Below are 23,168 nucleotides of genomic sequence, written 5' to 3'. Positions count from 1 at the left end.
GAAGGATTGTTAGGATCATTTGTAGAAGGAAAAATTATTATTATTATTTTTTTGAAAGGCATAATTATTATTTTTGGTTTATTAAGGTAATAAAATTTTCGGTTATTCATATGCTACATATATTCATATGTAACCTTGTTATCTCAGACATAAAACGGTTTTGTCGTGTTATTTAACCCGTGTGACCTTGTCCAGTCTACCTCTTTCAATATGAGCTACGGTATTACTTTTCTTTAGCATAATTAATAATTTTAATTAAAAATTTAATGATTAATTGAATCTCGTGGTGGTTATCGGATTTCTTTGTTATTTATGAAAGGGACATTTTACAACCATTGTTTAATTACCTCTTGAATATCAGAATATGTCGCGTTACAAAGAAGCTAAATATCCATCATTATATTCATCAATAATCAATAATAATAATTAATTTGGTACATAATACTTTTACTTTTATTTGACAGCTGGTTCATGCAGCCAAATTATCATATTGCTAATAAGTAATAACTACTGTATTTGTACTTATCTTTTAGCTAGCGAACATCAAAATAATATTCATCCGTGTTTGCTAAATATATATAGTACGACCTTTAAGTACCTGTATTCAAGGTTACAAAATTCGTTATTCGGGGATTAATCGCTCGGGATTTTGGAAGGAGTAATCGGTAATTCAGAGATCAATCGGAGATTAATCGGATTATACTTTATACATTTAAATATTTAAATTTTCTCTCTCAACCCATTTTTTCTCTCTCCAATGAATATGGGCATTTTTTCCATTTCACCACCTACATATTTAGAGATGTGAGGATCCTCCATGAAATATGGCTGAGCATGTGTGTGAGAATGTACACTTCGAGTCGAATGAGAATGAACCTCGTGATAACCGTGAAGATCGAGTTATTTCGTTTTTGTTTTTTAGTTTTCCGGAATATTGGGCTCGGTCCGACTGCTGGAAGTTTTTTTTATCAGTATGGCTCAGTGAAAGACGTTTATATCCCTAGGAAACGATTATCGAGTGGACAACGTTTTGGTTTCGTGAGATTCGAGGGGATTCAAGACGTCGGTAACTTCACTGGAGTTTTACAATCTGCTAGTTTTAATGGCGAAAGGCTTCGAGTATACAAAGCTATAGACAGGAAAAAGATAAATGTTGCTCGCTCTGAAAATGGCATGGCTTTTAACAAGTCGAAGGTTGCTTGGACTCAAGATGCATGGCGGACTGAGAAAAGCTTTGTGGATAGTGTTACAGGTGAGATGTGATGACCCGGGAATTTCCGACCAAATTTAAACATAATCTTATATGATTCGACTCGATAAGCAAAGTCTATTAAACCGAGTCTCATTATGTTTGAACTATTTCATGATAACATTTGACCTTTAACTATTTCCGACGATTCACGAACCTTTAATTGTAACTAAGAATGTAAATATAAATAATTATATATAAAACTAATTATATTAGTATTAATGAACTATTAAGTAATTTTGTTATTATAAAAGATAACATTTAATAACTAAAGATTTTCATTTTGAATATATATAGTATATTGTATATAAATGATTCAAACATATTTTACCAACGTTATCAAAATATTAAATGTACAATGTTATACTTTGTAGTTAATTGTTTAATATACATAATTAATCATCTACTCAACATTTAAAACATGATTTTATATATATGGTAGTATACATATATACATAAATATAACTATATATATATATATATATATATATATATATATATATATATATATATATATATATATATATGATTTTATACATAATTATTATATTATGTATATGTAGAAATTTATAATATATCTATGATGAAATAATGTACTATTTTAATAAATATATATAATACTTACATATATAAAACATTTATATTTTTCATAATTACATACATAAGTATAATATAATTAGTATGTAAATAAATATTATAATATATTTATATTAAAATGCATAAATATATAATATTCAGTATATGTTACAATACATATTACATAATTATTAAATATTACATAATAATAGATGATATTAATAAATTAAATTTAAATACAAATATAGTTGTTGTAGTAATGTTATTTGTATCGTCAAATATCAATATTTGTATTCATAATATCACTTTATATCATATAAAGATGAAATTGGATGTATAAATTAGATTATTATTACTAATATTATTATTATCGATAAAATATTAATATTATCATAATTAGTATGGTATTATTATTATTATTATTATTATTATTATCATTTTTACAATTATTATTATCATTAATATTATATTTATCATTATTATTAATTTTATTAATATTATTAGATATTAATAGTATTGTTATTATATATTATTATTATTAATTAAAAAAAAGCAGTAGGGATCTATATTATACGCTTGACCTCTGTATCCTTTATTTCTATTATTATTATTTTTTTTGTTTCTTTCCTGCTCCCAACTCGTGAACCTGTGTTGACATTTTCTCCATTTTTTATCAACCGATCTCTATTATTACAACATGATTATGTATAATTGCAAATCAAATAAAAAGGAAATCCAATGGGATTAAAGAGCACAGCGATATTTTTGTTTTCTTCTTCTCTGCACGCTCCAATTTTTTTTTCTCTTAATTCAATTTCGAATAAAGTTTCAAAATCTAAAAATGCAGAAAGGTTAGAAATCTTTCTTTGAATCTATCTGCAAAATCTCAACTCTCAAATCTTTATATCGATCTTGAATTTTGAAGTCAAAGTTTAGTTTAAAAAAAGTCAACAATTGTTCTTGAGACAAATTCGCGTTCGTGTATATGTTTCTGATCAAATTGACGATTCCAGTAGTTTTTATACATGTTTAGAAAACTATTTCGTGTTATAAACATTATCTATAATGTTATCTATTACGAAATCAATTTTTTTTGTTTTGTTCCAAGAACCGACGCTGCAGTAGGCCTTAGTGTTTTTTTTTTTTTATTTTAGAACCCAAATTATTATTTTTTTCTGTAATGTTTTGAAGCTTTAAAGGGAACCCCGATTTTTTATTTTTTTTTGGTTATTGATGTTTTGTTGAATCCATGAGACTTGTGGAGAAGAAGAGGAATAGAAGAAAAACAGTTTATATATAACATTTAAATTCGATATTAGTACAGAGAATCAGAATTGGTGGGATGGTCGAGAGTGTTTGCGTGTGAGCATGTGGTCACGAGATCGAGTCCAGAGGACGGTAGTTTCTTTTTTTTTTTGAAACTCTTTTCATGTGAGGTAGTTTTCTTTTCTAATTTTTTTATTGTTATTATATATTAATTATTATTAGTATTATTATTATTATTATTGTGATTGTTTTGATTGTTATTGTTATTGTTATTATTAGTATCATACTTGTTATCATATTTGAAAGTATTATAGACATTACTATTATTATTATGATAGGTATTAATAATATTATTATTAGTAATAAACTTATCATTTTAGTATTTTATCATCATTAGGATTATGATTATGATTATCATTATTATTATTATGAAGGAAATAAAAATATATTATTATCATCAATATTAGAATTTGTACCGGTTTATAAATAATAGTATCATCAGTACATTTACAATTAATAATATCATATTTATCAGTATCATCATTAATATTTACTAGTATTATTATGATTATCATTTATCATTTTATAAATATTAGAACCCTTATTATTAACATAAGTATGGTATTAGTATTAATATTATTTTAGAGTTATTATTATTAGTATCATTAACAGTTATCATTTTCATTTTTTTTGCTATTAGTATTATCATTATTAATAAAATTATTATTATTATTAGTAAATCATTATTATCTAAATTATTATTTTAACAAATAAATCTTTTGTACACTATATATATACTTATGGTATATACTAGGATTGTATTAATAATTCACATAACAAACTAATAAAATTTCATAAATACAATACTAACCACAAATATATGTATATAAATATATTAATGTCACTATTTATATAAACGTAAATCATTATAGATATATACATAAAATCGATATATATATAAAATATAACTTAAAATATAATATAAGTATACGTTTTAAAATAAAGGTTAGAATAAATTCTACAAAACTATAATATATAAATAATACATATTAATAAATGAAATTTTGTAACTTACATTATACGTATTAATATATACACAATTGATATAGGTTCGTGAATCCGAGGCCAACCCTGCATTGTTCAATGACGTCATATGTATTTTTACTACAAAATACAGTATCGTGAGTTTCATTTGCCTTTTTGCCCTTTATATTTTTGGGCTGAGAATACATGCGCAACTTTTATAACTGTTTTACAAAATTGACACAAGTACGTGAAACTACATTCTATGGTTGGATTATCGAAGTCGAATATGCCCCTTTTTATTAAGTCTGGTAATCTAAGAATTAGGGAACAGACACCCTAATTGACGCGAATCCTAAAGATAGATCTATCGGGCCCAACAAGCCCCATCCAAAGTACCGGATGTTTTAGTACTTCGAAATTTATATCATGTCCGAAGGAGGATCCCGGAATGATGGGGATATTCTTATATATGCATATTGTTAATGTCGGTTACCAGGTGTTCAATCCATATGAATGATATTTTTGTCTCTATGCATGGGACGTATGTTTATGAGAAATGGAAATCTGAAATCTTGTGGTCTATTAAAATGATGGAAACGATTGTTTAAGTTAAACTAATGAACTCACCAACCTTTTGGTTGACACTTTAAAGCATGTTTATTCTCAGGTACGAAAGAAATCTTCCGCTGTGTATTTGCTCATTTTATAGATATTACTTGGAGTCATTCATGGCATATTTCAAAAGACGTTGCATTCGAGTCGTCGAGTTCATCAAGATTATTATCAAGTCAATTATAGTTGGATATATTATGAAATGGTATGCATGCCTGTCAACTTTCGATGTAATGAAAGTTTGTCTTTTCAAAAACGAATGCAATGTTTGTAAAATGTATCATATAGAGGTCAAGTACCTCGCGATGTAATCAACTGTTGTGAATCGTTTATAATCGATATGGACTTCGTCCGGATGGATTAGGACGGGTCTTCACAGTTGGTATCAGAGCGGTGGTCTTAGCGAACCAGGTCTTGCATTAGTGAGTCTAACTGATAGTCGTTAGAATGTATTAATGAGTCTGGACTTCGACCGTGTTTGCATGTCAAAAGTTTTGCTTATCATTTAGTGTCGAAAAATTATTTGCTTATCATCCTTAAAGTCTAAGACACGTCTTACTGCCTTTATTGCATAGACAGTGTATAGTTAAATTCATATCTTAGCGTATCTGTTATTGTTACCTTTGCCTGACAGCTTCCGTAGATTCCTCCGTAGCTTATGGGATTTTAGTATTATATATGCATATGTAAATTATGTATTGCAGGGTACTAATCTACATCCTATAATCTATTTCTTATCGAAAATCCTTCATCTGATCGTACGAGATGAATCCCTCAACCAGTTCGAGTCCATCTGATTTCGATAGCTATTTCGATAGTTATTCCGACAGCTATTTCGATATGGATTTCCACTCGAGCTCCGAAAGCAGAGTAACCGGAATGAATCGATCAATTAGCCATCATCTATTCTGAATGAATTGGAGATGGGTTCGTAGTCGACTTAATCAATGGAAACGCGAAGAAGGCGATCATTTCCACTAACCAAATTCACCTCTTGACAATGGACCTAAAACGTTTACCGGCGAACCTGTTCGAGACACCATTTTCTCTCTCATTTCCAAAGTATCTCATCACGATCATATACTATCTCAGATTCTAAACCTCATTCATCCGCTCGTCCGAACCGACAATCATCCCGGTGTAATAGAAGAAGTTAACGAACTTCGCGCATAAGTTGTAGTCTTGGAAAATATGGTGCAAAACGTACCAGCTTCATCCAAATCACCGGCACCAACGGTACCACCAACAACCCAAATTTCAATATCACATGCCTCAACATCTCAATCTATACCTCGAGTATAATCATCATTCTACATGACATTCTACATCAGTTATCTTCGTTCGACATGGTGATTATGTAATCTCTAATGTTTTAGAGATTATTTATTCTAGTTCCAACTGAAAACTAAATGAGTTTAATATCATGTTAACTCATTAAATTCATGATTACATCTGAAGAAAATATATATGTATATATGTTTTCATAAAGATTGTAATTAAAAATTCTTTTGTACAAACTGTTAATAATAAAAATATTTTAACGGGTAGGTAATACCCGAGGAATATTTAAATTTCACATTAATAAGTTACACTGTATATTCTTCGAATCTGATTCAACAGTTATTCACTATCCTATTTACAACCACCGGGATACTTATCCGTTCACCAAAGAATAACTATTTTCATTCAAATTCAATTTCATATTTGAATTTTGACCTATCAGAATCCAACAAGTGGCATAATGAAGAAATAATGGACACAATAAAAATTGATTAGAAACAGACTAATTAACAATATTAAATTTTATTAAGAAACCACGCTAACAAAATCCTAGCTAACTGTTCCTAGCTAACTGTTAATTCCGTATTACATTTTATTTATCGCAATTTATTTATCGCAATTTATTTTATCGCAATTTATATTCTCGCAATTTTATTTATTGTCATTTAATTTCTGTTATTTACTTTACGCACTTTATTTATCGTCATTTAATTTCTGTTATTTTTTTTACGCACTTTAAATATCGGGACACGTATACAAGGTTTTGACATATCATATCGACACATCTATATATATTATTTGGAATCACCATAGACACTCTATATGCAGTAATGATCGAGTTCTCTATACAGGGTTGAGGTTGATTCTATAATAATATATATACTTTGAGTTGTGATCGAGTCTGAGACATGTACACGGGTCACGATACGTATTAATTAATTCAAATATTATATATTAAACTATATATGAATGATTGCACTGTCAACTGTGGACTATCGACTGTGGACTAATAACATTGGACAATTAAAATGAATTAAAATATTGAATATAACATATGAAACTAAACAATTCTTCAAGTTTGCCACTTGATTTCGTCTTAAACCTCATTTGTATCTTCACGATTACATTCTGCGTTCAAACCTTTCATGATTCTTGAAAACACCTCAATCGATAGGATGAATCAACCGCACTTCATCTACGGAAGGAAAGATTTATGCATATAGTTATGCACCTGAGAAACTCTCGGCAATTGAGTAAAAGTTCAACACGTAGCCGCGTCAGATCCTTTGGCATTTATTAACAAAAACAACTTTGCGATCCCTTTTCAAAATTAGCCAATTTTGTCACAACTCCAACAAGTCAACTTCGACTTTTCGTACGAAACAACCTTATTATAACGTTTATATATACGCGTGCTCTTTTATTGTTACCAGGTAACCTTTCATATTCCATCATATTACCATCAGCGTTTAATCATCTAAAAACACAATTCTCCTGAAACCACCTCGGATTAATAACCGATGATTCAGATATCATAGCATTAAATGCAGAGGAAACAGAAAAATTGTAGATGGTCTAAACGGACAAAAGTTTGATGATAAAGAAAGGAGTGTTAGGAACGCTCGATAGAAAATTGGGTATTGAAAAACAGATTGAGTTACCCATGAAGGAGACCAAGGACAAATACAAGGACCAAATCCTATATTCAAAGGATTCAGGTAATTCTGGATCCGTTGAAATCTTTAGAGAATATCTTGCTCCGAAGTCATGTTAAAATCTTGCGGAAAATCTTTCTCCATCAACCGTCGAACTTAGAAATTCCAAAATATCATCATCAACATCTTTGATATTTCTGAGGATATTTTCATAAATATTCTCGTCCGAAATTATATACCTCTTCGTGCTTCCTGTGTATCAATATATTGGAAACATTCAATAGAAAATATAGTACCGAAAAGCAGATTATGCGAAACTATGAAGAAAGCCGTGGATAAATCACAAAGAATAAGTTTGACTTCAAAGAATCCAAATAATTCAATGTCTGCTAAAGTCTATAGTGAATAACTTGCTCCTTACTCTAAACCCTTGCAGACAATAGTTTCTATCATCCTATGATCTTAGATATTCTGAGATATTATCGTACCTTTCATTATAAATATCCTCCATATTTCTGGAGATATTTTTATAACTATTCTTATCTGAAATCATTAATCTTTTCGTGCTATCAGTATTACATCATATAGAAACTGTTAGTTTCTATATTCTGTAAATTTTCAAGCTTAAAATATGAATGTTATTGTAGTAATGATGGGAACTAATGCATGAGTTAGTATAATATAATGACACTTGATCAACGTGATTATATTACAGTAAGTCATGCTGAGTTTCTAAATGAAACGTGATGATTCACAGATCATAACGTCATCATGTGCCATGTTACATAACTCTTTCATCCTACTTAACTCCGTAACAAATCAAGAAAATGTATTCTTGATGGTTCTATCTTCCGTGATGTTGATAAATTTGAAAATCAAATCGTGCTATCACGTTCCTTCATGCTTAGAACATTATAATCATTCGAAACTCTATATCTATAAATTCTGGACCATTATTCGCTTGACTTGAAGTCGGGAAGAGAAAACAAAAGCATAGAGCTTTGAAATATAAGGGAGAATATAAAGTCCGATAACAACACATAAATTACAAACCGTGTATATCAATGTTTATCGCAACATAAAGACACGGGAGAATTAAAAACATTATAATCCCGAGGGCGAAGTAGAAGAAAGCAGATTCCTCTGGTGGAAGTTGGAAAAGGAGAATGATTGTTGCGATAGTAAGGATGAGGACAAGGATCAGAACTGGATTAATCATTTTCAGAATCTTTTGGATGTATGAACTAAGAAAGAAAGTATAAGAATGGTGAGAATAATGGAAAGGAAGAGCTTAATTTATACTGGAAATATCAGACGTAGTAATCGGGGCAGATCACCGTATTTAATTAAAGAGATCTTAATTTCCATAAATCCCGAAGAATCAGATTTTATAGATCTTCAAGATTTTCTTTAAATCCCTTAAATTCCGGAATTCAACCAAGGCAATGTCAAAAGTTAAGACGCGCCTTATTTTCTAAATTCAAACCTGACTACGTCAAAAGTTAAAAACAAATCTTTGTTTCTCATTTCATCCTTTTGTGAATAGCTTCATTCGCACTCTTCGAATAATCGAATTATTTTTATCAATATTACTCAATGATGATAAAACTCAAGTTATCAACTCATATTCGTCAGGAAAACATATTTATTGTTAGCTATGACGACCTCACTCAAATTTCGGGACGAAATTTCTTTAACGGGTAGGTACTGTGATGACCCGGGAATTTCCGACCAAATTTAAACATAATCTTATATGATTCGACTCGATAAGCAAAGTCTATTAAACCGAGTCTCATTATGTTTGAACTATTTCATGATAACATTTGACCTTTAACTATTTCCGACGATTCACGAACCTTTAATTGTAACTAAGAATGTAAATATAAATAATTATATATAAAACTAATTATATTAGTATTAATGAACTATTAAGTAATTTTGTTATTATAAAAGATAACATTTAATAACTAAAGATTTTCATTTTGAATATATATAGTATATTGTATATAAATGATTCAAACATATTTTACCAACGTTATCAAAATATTAAATGTACAATGTTATACTTTGTAGTTAATTGTTTAATATACATAATTAATCATCTACTCAACATTTAAAACATGATTTTATATATATGGTAGTATACATATATACATAAATATAACTATATATATATATATATATATATATATATATATATATATATATATATATATATATATGATTTTATACATAATTATTATATTATGTATATGTAGAAATTTATAATATATCTATGATGAAATAATGTACTATTTTAATAAATATATATAATACTTACATATATAAAACATTTATATTTTTCATAATTACATACATAAGTATAATATAATTAGTATGTAAATAAATATTATAATATATTTATATTAAAATGCATAAATATATAATATTCAGTATATGTTACAATACATATTACATAATTATTAAATATTACATAATAATAGATGATATTAATAAATTAAATTTAAATACAAATATAGTTGTTGTAGTAATGTTATTTGTATCGTCAAATATCAATATTTGTATTCATAATATCACTTTATATCATATAAAGATGAAATTGGATGTATAAATTAGATTATTATTACTAATATTATTATTATCGATAAAATATTAATATTATCATAATTAGTATGGTATTATTATTATTATTATTATTATTATTATTATCATTTTTACAATTATTATTATCATTAATATTATATTTATCATTATTATTAATTTTATTAATATTATTAGATATTAATAGTATTGTTATTATATATTATTATTATTAATTAAAAAAAAAGCAGTAGGGATCTATATTATACGCTTGACCTCTGTATCCTTTATTTCTATTATTATTATTTTTTTTGTTTCTTTCCTGCTCCCAACTCGTGAACCTGTGTTGACATTTTCTCCATTTTTTATCAACCGATCTCTATTATTACAACATGATTATGTATAATTGCAAATCAAATAAAAAGGAAATCCAATGGGATTAAAGAGCACAGCGATATTTTTGTTTTCTTCTTCTCTGCACGCTCCAATTTTTTTTTCTCTTAATTCAATTTCGAATAAAGTTTCAAAATCTAAAAATGCAGAAAGGTTAGAAATCTTTCTTTGAATCTATCTGCAAAATCTCAACTCTCAAATCTTTATATCGATCTTGAATTTTGAAGTCAAAGTTTAGTTTAAAAAAAGTCAACAATTGTTCTTGAGACAAATTCGCGTTCGTGTATATGTTTCTGATCAAATTGACGATTCCAGTAGTTTTTATACATGTTTAGAAAACTATTTCGTGTTATAAACATTATCTATAATGTTATCTATTACGAAATCAATTTTTTTTGTTTTGTTCCAAGAACCGACGCTGCAGTAGGCCTTAGCGTTTTTTTTTTTTTTATTTTAGAACCCAAATTATTTTTTTTTCTGTAATGTTTTGAAGCTTTAAAGGGAACCCCGATTTTTTATTTTTTTTTGGTTATTGATGTTTTGTTGAATCCATGAGACTTGTGGAGAAGAAGAGGAATAGAAGAAAAACAGTTTATATATAACATTTAAATTCGATATTAGTACAGAGAATCAGAATTGGTGGGATGGTCGAGAGTGTTTGCGTGTGAGCATGTGGTCACGAGATCGAGTCCAGAGGACGGTAGTTTCTTTTTTTTTTGAAACTCTTTTCATGTGAGGTAGTTTTCTTTTCTAATTTTTTTATTGTTATTATATATTAATTATTATTAGTATTATTATTATTATTGTGATTGTTTTGATTGTTATTGTTATTGTTATTATTAGTATCATACTTGTTATCATATTTGAAAGTATTATAGACATTACTATTATTATTATGATAGGTATTAATAATATTATTATTAGTAATAAACTTATCATTTTAGTATTTTATCATCATTAGGATTATGATTATCATTATTATTATTATGAAGGAAATAAAAATATATTATTATCATCAATATTAGAATTTGTACCGGTTTATAAATAATAGTATCATCAGTACATTTACAATTAATAATATCATATTTATCAGTATCATCATTAATATTTACTAGTATTATTATGATTATCATTTATCATTTTATAAATATTAGAACCCTTATTATTAACATAAGTATGGTATTAGTATTAATATTATTTTAGAGTTATTATTATTAGTATCATTAACAGTTATCATTTTCATTTTTTTTTGCTATTAGTATTATCATTATTAATAAAATTATTATTATTATTAGTAAATCATTATTATCTAAATTATTATTTTAACAAATAAATCTTTTGTACACTATATATATACTTATGGTATATACTAGGATTGTATTAATAATTCACATAACAAACTAATAAAATTTCATAAATACAATACTAACCACAAATATATGTATATAAATATATTAATGTCACTATTTATATAAACGTAAATCATTATAGATATATACATAAAATCGATATATATATAAAATATAACTTAAAATATAATATAAGTATACGTTTTAAAATAAAGGTTAGAATAAATTCTACAAAACTATAATATATAAATAATACATATTAATAAATGAAATTTTGTAACTTACATTATACGTATTAATATATACACAATTGATATAGGTTCGTGAATCCGAGGCCAACCCTGCATTGTTCAATGACGTCATATGTATTTTTACTACAAAATACAGTATCGTGAGTTTCATTTGCCTTTTTGCCCTTTATATTTTTGGGCTGAGAATACATGCGCAACTTTTATAACTGTTTTACAAAATTGACACAAGTACGTGAAACTACATTCTATGGTTGGATTATCGAAGTCGAATATGCCCCTTTTTATTAAGTCTGGTAATCTAAGAATTAGGGAACAGACACCCTAATTGACGCGAATCCTAAAGATAGATCTATCGGGCCCAACAAGCCCCATCCAAAGTACCGGATGTTTTAGTACTTCGAAATTTATATCATGTCCGAAGGAGGATCCCGGAATGATGGGGATATTCTTATATATGCATATTGTTAATGTCGGTTACCAGGTGTTCAATCCATATGAATGATATTTTTGTCTCTATGCATGGGACGTATGTTTATGAGAAATGGAAATCTGAAATCTTGTGGTCTATTAAAATGATGGAAACGATTGTTTAAGTTAAACTAATGAACTCACCAACCTTTTGGTTGACACTTTAAAGCATGTTTATTCTCAGGTACGAAAGAAATCTTCCGCTGTGTATTTGCTCATTTTATAGATATTACTTGGAGTCATTCATGGCATATTTCAAAAGACGTTGCATTCGAGTCGTCGAGTTCATCAAGATTATTATCAAGTCAATTATAGTTGGATATATTATGAAATGGTATGCATGCCTGTCAACTTTCGATGTAATGAAAGTTTGTCTTTTCAAAAACGAATGCAATGTTTGTAAAATGTATCATATAGAGGTCAAGTACCTCGCGATGTAATCAACTGTTGTGAATCGTTTATAATCGATATGGACTTCGTCCGGATGGATTAGGACGGGTCTTCACATGAGAGGTGTTCTTCAACCAATTTTGCGTCTCAACCTCCGATAAGTCCTCCTATCCATAAAAATTCCAGCAACGCTAAAGGAAGTTCAAACCATATCGAGATAAATGTTAATGACAAGATATTCGAGATCAATTATCAAGCGTCTGTAAAAGATCACAAGATCGTTTTTAGCTTTAATAGGGATAGATATTCTTTGTCTTTGATCGAAGAGGATAGAAAGAGTTCATGTTTCACCGAGGATGATGAGGTTAATGCTCGTGATTACAGGGGTGCTGATGTCTTTGTTCCACCATCATCATGTGTGGGGTAGGAGAGATATGAAACGCAATCGACTTCGGGATAAATTTCGATGGCAAGATAGATATCTTATCGAGAACGTGATGAAAGACTCGGATGAGGATATTGATTGCTGCTCAGACTGCTCTTCCTGCGCGTCATCGGATTCGGAATCATAGTCTAATTAGCTGTCGTGTCGTGTTCTTTTAATATCCTCGTGATTGTGTGTTTCCTATAGCTTCGTGTTGTTGGTTGTTTGTGCATTTTTTTGGTGCGGTCGCTTGTAGCCTCGTGTCTTGTCTAGCTCCTTGCTAGTTTGTTTCGTGTTCTTTTTATTTTAATAATACTTACTTGCCTTTCAAAAAAAATTGTATACATTTAAATATTAAATTTCAAAAATTATATGTGAAAATATAGAAAAAAACCATAAACATAAACATAAACGTTAATTTAATTGACTAAATGTGTTTATTTTGTTCAAAAACTCTAAAGTTTTAGTTTAAATCCATGTTAAAGTGTTGACCAATTTTGACTTTGACCGAATTTGATTACCAAATTCGATTTTGACCCATGAATCGACGTTGATCGATTAATTAAACGGATTTTAGAAAAACGGAACGGAAAAACACACAACACTGCCTGTATTTAAACATGTGTACTTCTCCATATTCAAATTTAATTGTCCTAAAACAAAAAATACACAATTTAAAAAAATATCATAAAATAATGTATTACTATTTGTTTAGAGGACAATAAATTAGAGACGTGGAAAGTATTTTTACAAGTGAACAATCATTTTCTAAAACTTGTATAAATACTTTTTTAACGACAAAATTTTAAGAAATGAAAAACAAACCTTCTATCTCTCGTGTTTTCCTGTTTTGTTAGCCTAGGTTTGTTGTTCTAGCATATATTGTATCTTCGGGTTCTTTTAATAATACAACTTTTGCTTTTCAATAAAAATAAATAAATAAACCTTCTAGTAAGAGCTAGAAGATCATTACAAAGGATTTACATATCAATCATCCTAACTAAAAAAACAAATACCTCTACTTTTCAATCAAGAATAACAAAAAATACGAATAAAATTAAAATGACATGCTTCTTCAGCGAAGACTAGCTGAAAATGATACCATTTCTGTACCTTCAAAGCACGCACGTACATGCAGCAAAATCACATATAGTCTGAGTATGGCCTCTAAGGGAAAATCACCTTATATAAATATTAAGGTGAATAGGGTTTTTTTTAATAGAGTGAATGGCAATTAACTAATTAAGTACCGCATTCTTTTTACACGTCGTTTATTAAGGCTGAGCAGAAAACTGAATTAATCAAACCATAACCAAATTAACTATTAATACCGAACTGAGTTAACCAAACCAAAGATATATCTGCGGATGCGGTTAACATTTTTGGATTAACCGAAATTTGCGGTTTAATTTTGAAAACAAAAAATAACTGCACAAATTTAACCGCAACGCACCATAATGTATTTTTTTACATAATAAATAAAAATATATATTTAAATCAGAGATTTTGTTATGAAATTAATATGATCACTAAAATTATGGGTATATAACCCGACATATATATATATATATATATATATATATATATATATATATATATATATATATATATATATATATATATATATATATATATATATATATATATATATATTGTTCACATCAGTCGTCACCAATATTCCAAACGGAACTCAAACATATACTTCTCTTCATATATAATCCACTGTCAGTTCACGGTTCCATATTCAGCACAGTAAATTTATAATTTCATTATCCTTTGATGTTCACGTTGTAATGACATGTGCAAGTTTTATATATCTTATTTTCACTCACCTTTACATGTGTATGTAAGTGCATGATTAAACATTTGATATTGAGGGTGTTAAGTTTGTATCGTCATACAATTGCTTAATTTTTAGTTTATTAATGATGTTATATATAAATTTAGAGCGTATAAACTAGAGTAACTTACATACTCCTATATATAAATGTTAATCTGCAAAATAGTAGGCGAGAAACTATTGAAATATCTTTATTCTACCACGAACGATCAACCAAATTAACCTTTAAAATCCATAAATTAACCAATTTAACCGATTCAATCAATTCGTTATTAACCGAACGGAATAGTTAAAGATATGGATTAACCGATGTTTTGGTTATGGGGTGGTTTCGTCTGTAACCGCAGCAAACCGTCTCATGCTCACCCCTACCGTCTCATGCTCACCCCTACCGTTTATATCTCAAACATAACGAATATATATATATATATATATATATATATATATATATATATATATATATATATATATATATATATCACGGGTAGACGCATAGGATAGTAACTACTCTTTTCCGGATATATGCATTTGTCAATCTCATAACTTGAACCCTCAATCTCATAAATAAAAAACACTACAATACTGCTAGGTCAACAATCATTTGATACTAAGTACCAATTAATATAATCAAATAATGATACGATTCACACGCAACTTATGGGTTCGAAGTCTCGCAAAGTGAAAAGGGACATGTATCGTGTCCATCATGGTTCTATTGGGTTAGTGTTAAGTAGGTGATTTAGGCCTCTTTCGAGAGAGAAGAGGGAAGCAGGGCGACATCTAGTTGCTTTCTGCTAAGTTGCTACCGTTCCTCTCCTTACAGTAAAATTCATGTATAAATCATGTTTCTATAAAGATATTTAACAACATGATATCTTTATATTATTGATATTATAACATTATTATAATTATAATTATAAATATATTATAATTATAACATATATACTAAATGTGGCTTACTGTTCACAGTGGTTCTTTAATAATTACCGTTAACTTTGGGGTTAATTTGTTAATCTTTTGTTTCTCAATATATTTTTAGTTCTTTTTTCATTTATTATTTTTCAAATTTAAAATGACTTGATATTTAACCGTTCTTTTACGGCTAATTTTACACTTTCTTTTTTTATATTACTTAATATTTTAAACACTCAATTAAACAACCGGTAACCCTTTTGTTAAAACGGTTATTTATAACATATAGCTAACCGGCCAAAATCACCTCGCATCGAAGAACATACCATAAACTGACCGAAACCAACCCCGCTGCAAAGTGCGAGTTCGTTTTCCTCGTTAAATACATTTGTGTTCCTCGAATTCTTTTGATCCTGTTTCTTGAAGAATATATGTTGAAACAAATCTCAAAAGGTTAAAAAATTAATTGTTTGATGTATCACTATCAAGTAACATGTATGTATTTTTAACGAAAACAAGGATTAAATTAAAATAGATCCGGAAGATTTAAAGGGGGCATCACATCTGTTAGCTTTTTTATTTCCTTTATCGTTGTTGTTTGTTTTATGGTGTTACAAATTTTCATTCAGGCCTCATATTGCCTAAATAATGGACGATGTATTTGACACTTCTATTGAGAACTAAACACATTTACAACTCGTACAAATGCACAATTACAAACCATTGAAACAATCCGAATCAAATGAAACTCCCATAAAATCTGCTTATACCTAAACCGACGCCCTAACGGCATTAAAAACCCGATAACAACTGATAACGACATCATGTAACATGTATTTGATCGAGTCTTTCATGTATAATGTTAAGTAAAACATATCAATTTTGAATGATTAATTGACCCATTCTCTATCAATGTTTACTTAAACCAATACGTTATTATTATTAATGATTTCTAAATGAAGATGTCATCATTAATTAAAAATATCTATACTAAATTTTATACACAAAAGTTTTAAATACTCAAATCATCTTTGGACAATTCAACAAAAAAAGTGACGATAGTTTATACAGTCTAATCTTAAAACAGTGAGATTGATCAAATGCGAAAGATAACTGCCAAGGTACTAAACCATTCACGCGTTCATCTACCGCAGTTGCATCACCCACCCTAACTGCTGCTCAGGAGGAAACCCGGTCCAATTCGAGGACATGAGCGGTAAAATTAACAAAATATTCTTATTATAATAGACGTACCTAGTTCAACTAAACATTAAATTCCTGATAAATACCACGAGCACAATCAAGATGGTTGATTAAAACTTGTTAAGACTTTAGAAAACTCATTTCCAGTCTTTTAATATCGTTTGAAATTGAAATGAAATTTCTTTTTGAATAATATCGCAATGACAGTAATGGTTCCATTAGATATTTTACCAATTTCTTTAGCCGAGACTATCTGCTACAGCCTTTCCCAGGAAACATTCTAATCAATGCCCAATTATACTCAGATATAAAGTTCTTAACTTTTTTGAACGATGATGTTGATATAAAATGCTATCATTTGTCACCCATACACGCGTTAGGAAGAAACCTAATTTGCGACGATGTTGACAATACCATCGAAGGTTGGAAAACCCCCCTCAGAGACCTTCCCAAATTGCATTGATGTTGGAAGTACCATCAAATGTTCAACAATCCCTGCTTGGAGTGAGAATCGAACTTGGGTTGGTAGTACCCCAAGTTGGATCTCACCCACATACCACTCAAGCCAAACTTCGGTTAAGGTTCTTGACTTTGGGCTAAAGCCGACCAAAGTTTTCAAAGCATGGTTAGCCTTAGAAAGTTCCGAGGATATCATATGTCAATCATGGAATACCCCTATTCTTGCCACTAGACTGGAGTTTGCTTTTAGGAACAAACTTAAAAGACTTAACTGCTTAATTCGTCCCTAAAGTTATACACTTTTTTCATCCTCGTCCCTAAACTAATTTTCTCTCATCCTCACCCTCAATGTCCTTATATGGTTTCATATTTTTCCTTAATGGTAACAGCCGTTACCTTGGTGCAGTTTATGACTAGAAACGTGGGATTATGGCAAGGGCATTTTAGTATTTTAACTATTTAATAGAAACCCTATTAAAATAAGCCCGCTATATATTTATAATTATATATGACAGACGACCTTTTTCTCTATTTTCATGATATACCAGTCGACGTTTCATATTCAACATAACACAAACCTTCCTTCATCAAGCAAACCCTAAAAAATTCTTTCTATTATGGATCCACCAATTGATGTTCCTATGTACAAAATACGAACATACTATGCAAACTTGGATGTGCAAGATTTAGAACAATTATATTGTAAGTGTTTTACTGTTTCATTAATTCATCCAATATGTTTTAGTCGACTGATATGTCCAAGTGTTGTTATTGATTTTTCAATCCACTGCTATGTCCAATGCAAATGTATCAAGTTATGTTCATTGCTGTTATTTGATTTAGTCCACTGCTACTATTATTTTACTGTTACTGTATCATTGATTTTTTTTTGACAAAATTACTTCCGTCGTCCTTGAACATATGGTGAAATCATACGCGCCGTCCTCAAAGTTTTTTTTTTTTGCATTCGTCGTCACTGAACTTTCATTTTATAACTTGTGTCGTCCTTCTGTTAACTGTCCGTCTCTTTCCTCCGTTAACCTTCAGCATGTGCCAAACATGTGAGGGCAATTCTGTCTTTTTATCTCTTTTATAGTTCAGGGAGGGACGACCGGTGTAATTTTGTCTTAGTTCTCTTATCTTGATCTTCATCCCCAATATTAAACAAACCCTAATTTTTTCCAAACCTTTTATTTCAAACATTTATCTTCAACAAATTCTTTAACCAACACCTTTAATTGAAAATCAAATCAAATCTAACATAAATATAAATCAAATCTAATCTAATCCAAAGATAAAAACCAAATCTAATACTCCGTATAAGTTAACAACAACACCTCCAATCAGAATCATAATTATTTATATTCCCAAAAACATAAAATCTCACAAAGTTCCTTTTCTTCTTCATCTTCGATGGAAATAACTTCAGGTGGAAATAATGAGTGTACCTTCAGTGAATCGATTAGGTGAATCGATGAAGTTCAGAACCGATTAAGTGAATTGATGAAGTTCAGAACCTAAAACTGCACCCGGAAACCATTAGGTGGATCGATGAAGTTCAGAACCGCCGTCGGTTGGTATCCGGATCCGAACTCAGTTATTCTCGTACATTACTCGAGCAGAAATGGGTTTTGTGGTAGTTTAAATACAGTAGTCGGGTGGTAGTTTAATCGAAGGAGGGACTGAATCGAAAGCAAAAGATGAACATCAGGTGGTAGTTTAATCGGTAACCTGTTCTTCCACTTCCTCTAACCTAGATTCACGATATGAATTGGAAGATTGTTGCTATTTACTGGATTTTTTAAAATAAATCTAAATTTATTTTTTGATTTTGACTTAAATTGTGGGTTTAATTTTTGGTTTCCATTTACTGAGTTTTGGGTTGTGATTTGGTTGCCATTTATTGAGTTTCGGGTTGCCATTAACCTGGTGGTACCTAGGTGTCTAGGTGAAGAAGAATAGAAGATATCATATCATTTTATAAAGAAAAGAAAAGAAAAAAGATAAAGATAGAGATAAAGTAAATAATTTAATTAGAAAGTTATAAAAAGACTAAACTACCCTCACATGTTTGGCACATGTTGAAGGTTAACGGAGGAAAGTGACGGACAGTTAACAGAAGAACGACACAAGTTATAAAATGTAAGTTCAGTGACGACGAATGCAAAAAAAAAACTTTGAGGACGACTCGTATGATTTCACTATATGTTCAAGGACGACGGAAGTAATTTTGTCTTTTTTTTTTATTACAGCCATTTATCCAGAATTGTGTACTGTGAAGATGCATCATGGAGGATATTTTAGTGATAACCCATGTCGTGAATACTTGAGTGGTAATATTACTTATGTGGATATGGTTAACATGGTTGATTTTTCATCTAAAAAGGTAACTGATATTGTAGAGGAATTGGGATATGATGGTTTAAGTAAAATGTTTTATCATTATCTCATTCCTTGTACTAGTTTGGATTATGGTTTATGTCCTATTGATTCTGATAGTTCAACATTTTTTTTGAGTCAATATGTTGGTTAACATAAAGAAATCAGTCTTTACATTGAGCATGGGTCAAGTGTTTTCAATAAAAATCAAGCTAAGACCCAAGTTTCTGATTTCTTTCAAAATGAAGTAGATGATGGCTTTGAATCTGATAAAAGTGATGCAACTAGTGATAGTGACTTTGTACCCAATGCCCATGAGAAAGCTTATGATACTGAGGTTAGAATTTAACTTTAGTATTGATAAGGATGTTGAATATATTGGGAATGGAACATTATCTGAAATTGTGGTGGCTAAAGATCTTGCCATTGTACCTAAGAGGATTTAAACAATGATGGTTTTGATAGTGAATCTGAGTTTGCAGATGATATTGAGGGTGCTAGAAAAAGGCAGATTAAAGAGTTGAAGCTACAGGAGGAAACTTCAAGTGTGGTTAGCACATATTTCTATCTTGGTCAACAATTTGGTACTAAGGAAGAAGCAATCAATTATATAAGGTTGCATGCTATAGAGACAAGAAGACAACTTTGGTTAAAAAAGAATGACAGCATAAGGATAAGAGCTGTGTGTAAGGGGTTAAAACGAGGTTTTAATGAGAAGGATGGTAGTAATGCAGGTGAAGAAAAAAAAAACTGGAAATGCAAATAGGTTGTGTATCTATCAAAACAACCAAACAAAGAAACTTGGGTTGTGAAAACATTTAAAAATGAGCACGGGTGTCTAACTTCTAGAAAGATTAAAATGTGCACCTATAACTTTCTTGCATCAAAGTTAACTGACAAAATTCCTTCTAATCCTAACATGCCTATAAAGGCAGTGAAGTATCAACTTGAATCTGAGCATGAGGTTGAGGTTACTAAAAGCAAGGCATATAGAGCTTTAAAGTGTGCAATTAAAACTGTGCAAGGAGATTATGAGTTATAGTATGCACATTTAAGGGATTATTTGGAAGAATTAAGAAGAGCAAACCCTGGTACAACTACAATCGTGGATGTGCAACAATGTGATTCTAGCTCTGATTCTAGCTCTGATAATGGTATATATCCAGTAGCTTATGCATTGGTGGAAAAGGAGAAGTATGATTCTTGGTTGTGGTTTTTAGATTGTTTAGGGAAAGATTTGGGGCTAGATACACGTTCCAATTTTACTTTCATAAGTGATAGACAAAAGGTACTAATTTGTTTTATACTTTATTGACATTTATATTTGTTTTATATAACAATATGTTGTTTTCCAGGGACTTTTGCAAGCAGTGGATAGACTATACCCATGTGCAGAACACAGATATTGTGTGAAGCATCTTCATGGTAATATGAAATCTAAATGGAGCGGAGATGCATACAAAAATCACCTGTGGAAGTGTGCTACATCCACTACTGTGCCTGAATTTGAAAAGAACATGTTAGCATTGAAGGGTTTTAGTGAACCATGCTAGATTTGGTTAAATAAGATTGCACCGAAACATTGGTCAAAAAGCCACTTCACTGGTATGTTGAGTGTTTAAGTAATTAAGTAAATTAAATTTTGTATTATCAGTTAAAAACTGTTTATTAAATTGCATAATAATTGCAGGTAGAGCACATTCTGATGTTTTGCTTAGTAATATGTGTGAGGTGTTAAATAGGTGGTTAGTTGATGCTAGAGATAAACCGATCATTACTTGTTTGGAATTTGTTAGAGAGTATCTAATGAAGAGAATTGTGAATGTGATTAATCGGATGTCTAAATGTCAAGGTCCATTAACACCAGCTGCAACCAAAATATTTGAAGGAAATCAGAAAGATGCACATAAGTTGACAGTTTTATGGAATGGTGATGGAAAGTACCAAGTTAATGGACCCCATGGTGAACAAGTTGTGGTTGATATTGTGAATAAAGTGTGTGCTTGTCGTAGATGGGAGCTTACGGGTATACCTTGTAAACATGTAGTGGTTGTACTTTGGAATATGTCTAGGGTTAATGATGAGACTGTTGGTCCACTTGAGTCTTGGGTGCATCGAGTTCACTGGTTGGATACTTGGAAGAATACTTACAACTACAAAATTAATCCAGTCAACGGAATAGATATGTGGCGTAAGAGTGATGTACCAACCAAATTGTTACCATCGATAAAAGAAGCTACAACTGGACGACCTAAGAAGAATAGAAAGAAAGGGGTGGATGAAAAAGTTGACTTGATAGGAAAAACCAAATTGTCAAAGAAGGGTACAATTAATCGTTGTGGTAATTGCAAAGAACCTGGGCATAACAAGAGGTGTTGTATTAATGCTAGTGTCAACACCGGTCAAGGTCAATGAGGGTCAAGATTTCTACTTTGTGTCAACAGTGGGTCAAGATTGATGCTTTGGATCAATTATGGGTCAAGATTGCTATTTTTGGTGTTTTATGCAACTTTGGATCAAGAACTTTTATTTTAATGTTATTTCATGTTTTATTATATGTACTTTGAGTATGCATTGCCACTTTGGGTTAAGATGTTATTTTCATGGTATTTTGTTATTTTCATGGTACTTTGATAATGCTATTTTGATGTTATTTGGTAGTAATTGGATGAACTGCACTATGCACAAATTTTGCTATTTTGATAGTTATTGAAAACACAATATGCTGTTTATACAAAATTGCACAAATACATAACCTGGACAGTTTAATAACCTGGACAAATAACCTGGACAGTTTAATAACCTGGACAGTTTCATTTATCGATTAAAATTGCACAAATAACCTGTACAGTTTA

At 29.8% G+C, this 23,168-nt stretch overlaps 1 protein-coding gene across 1 annotated transcript; it reads left to right on the top strand.

Moving 5' to 3' along the window:
• Window positions 1–21,172: 21,172 nt before the first annotated feature.
• On the top strand, window positions 21,173–22,728 carry LOC139864314 (uncharacterized). Its single transcript, XM_071852892.1, has 4 exons — window positions 21,173–21,283; window positions 21,356–21,601; window positions 21,669–21,738; window positions 22,004–22,728. Exons 1-4 carry the CDS (start codon window positions 21,173–21,175, stop codon window positions 22,726–22,728), a joined length of 1,152 nt encoding a protein of 383 aa, XP_071708993.1.
• Window positions 22,729–23,168: the final 440 nt, after the last annotated feature.

This window comes from Rutidosis leptorrhynchoides, chromosome 8 (genome assembly GCF_046630445.1).
Source record: "Rutidosis leptorrhynchoides isolate AG116_Rl617_1_P2 chromosome 8, CSIRO_AGI_Rlap_v1, whole genome shotgun sequence".
Classification (NCBI taxonomy): domain Eukaryota; kingdom Viridiplantae; phylum Streptophyta; class Magnoliopsida; order Asterales; family Asteraceae; genus Rutidosis; species Rutidosis leptorrhynchoides.
The sequence above is the reverse complement of the archived record's forward strand: the minus strand, read 5'-3'. Positions and strand labels throughout refer to the sequence as shown.

What these genes read in the sequence shown, in the direction of transcription:
- LOC139864314 (XM_071852892.1), top strand. Translation starts at nt 21,173, where the DNA reads ATGTGCACCTATAACTTTCTTGCATCAAAGTTAACTGACAAAATTCCT. An exon ending in AATCTGAGCATGAGGTTGAG is followed by an intron (nt 21,284 to 21,355) that starts GTTACTAAAAGC and finishes TATGAGTTATAG; the next exon opens with TATGCACATTTAAGGGATTA. An exon ending in TCATAAGTGATAGACAAAAG is followed by an intron (nt 21,602 to 21,668) that starts GTACTAATTTGT and finishes GTTGTTTTCCAG; the next exon opens with GGACTTTTGCAAGCAGTGGA.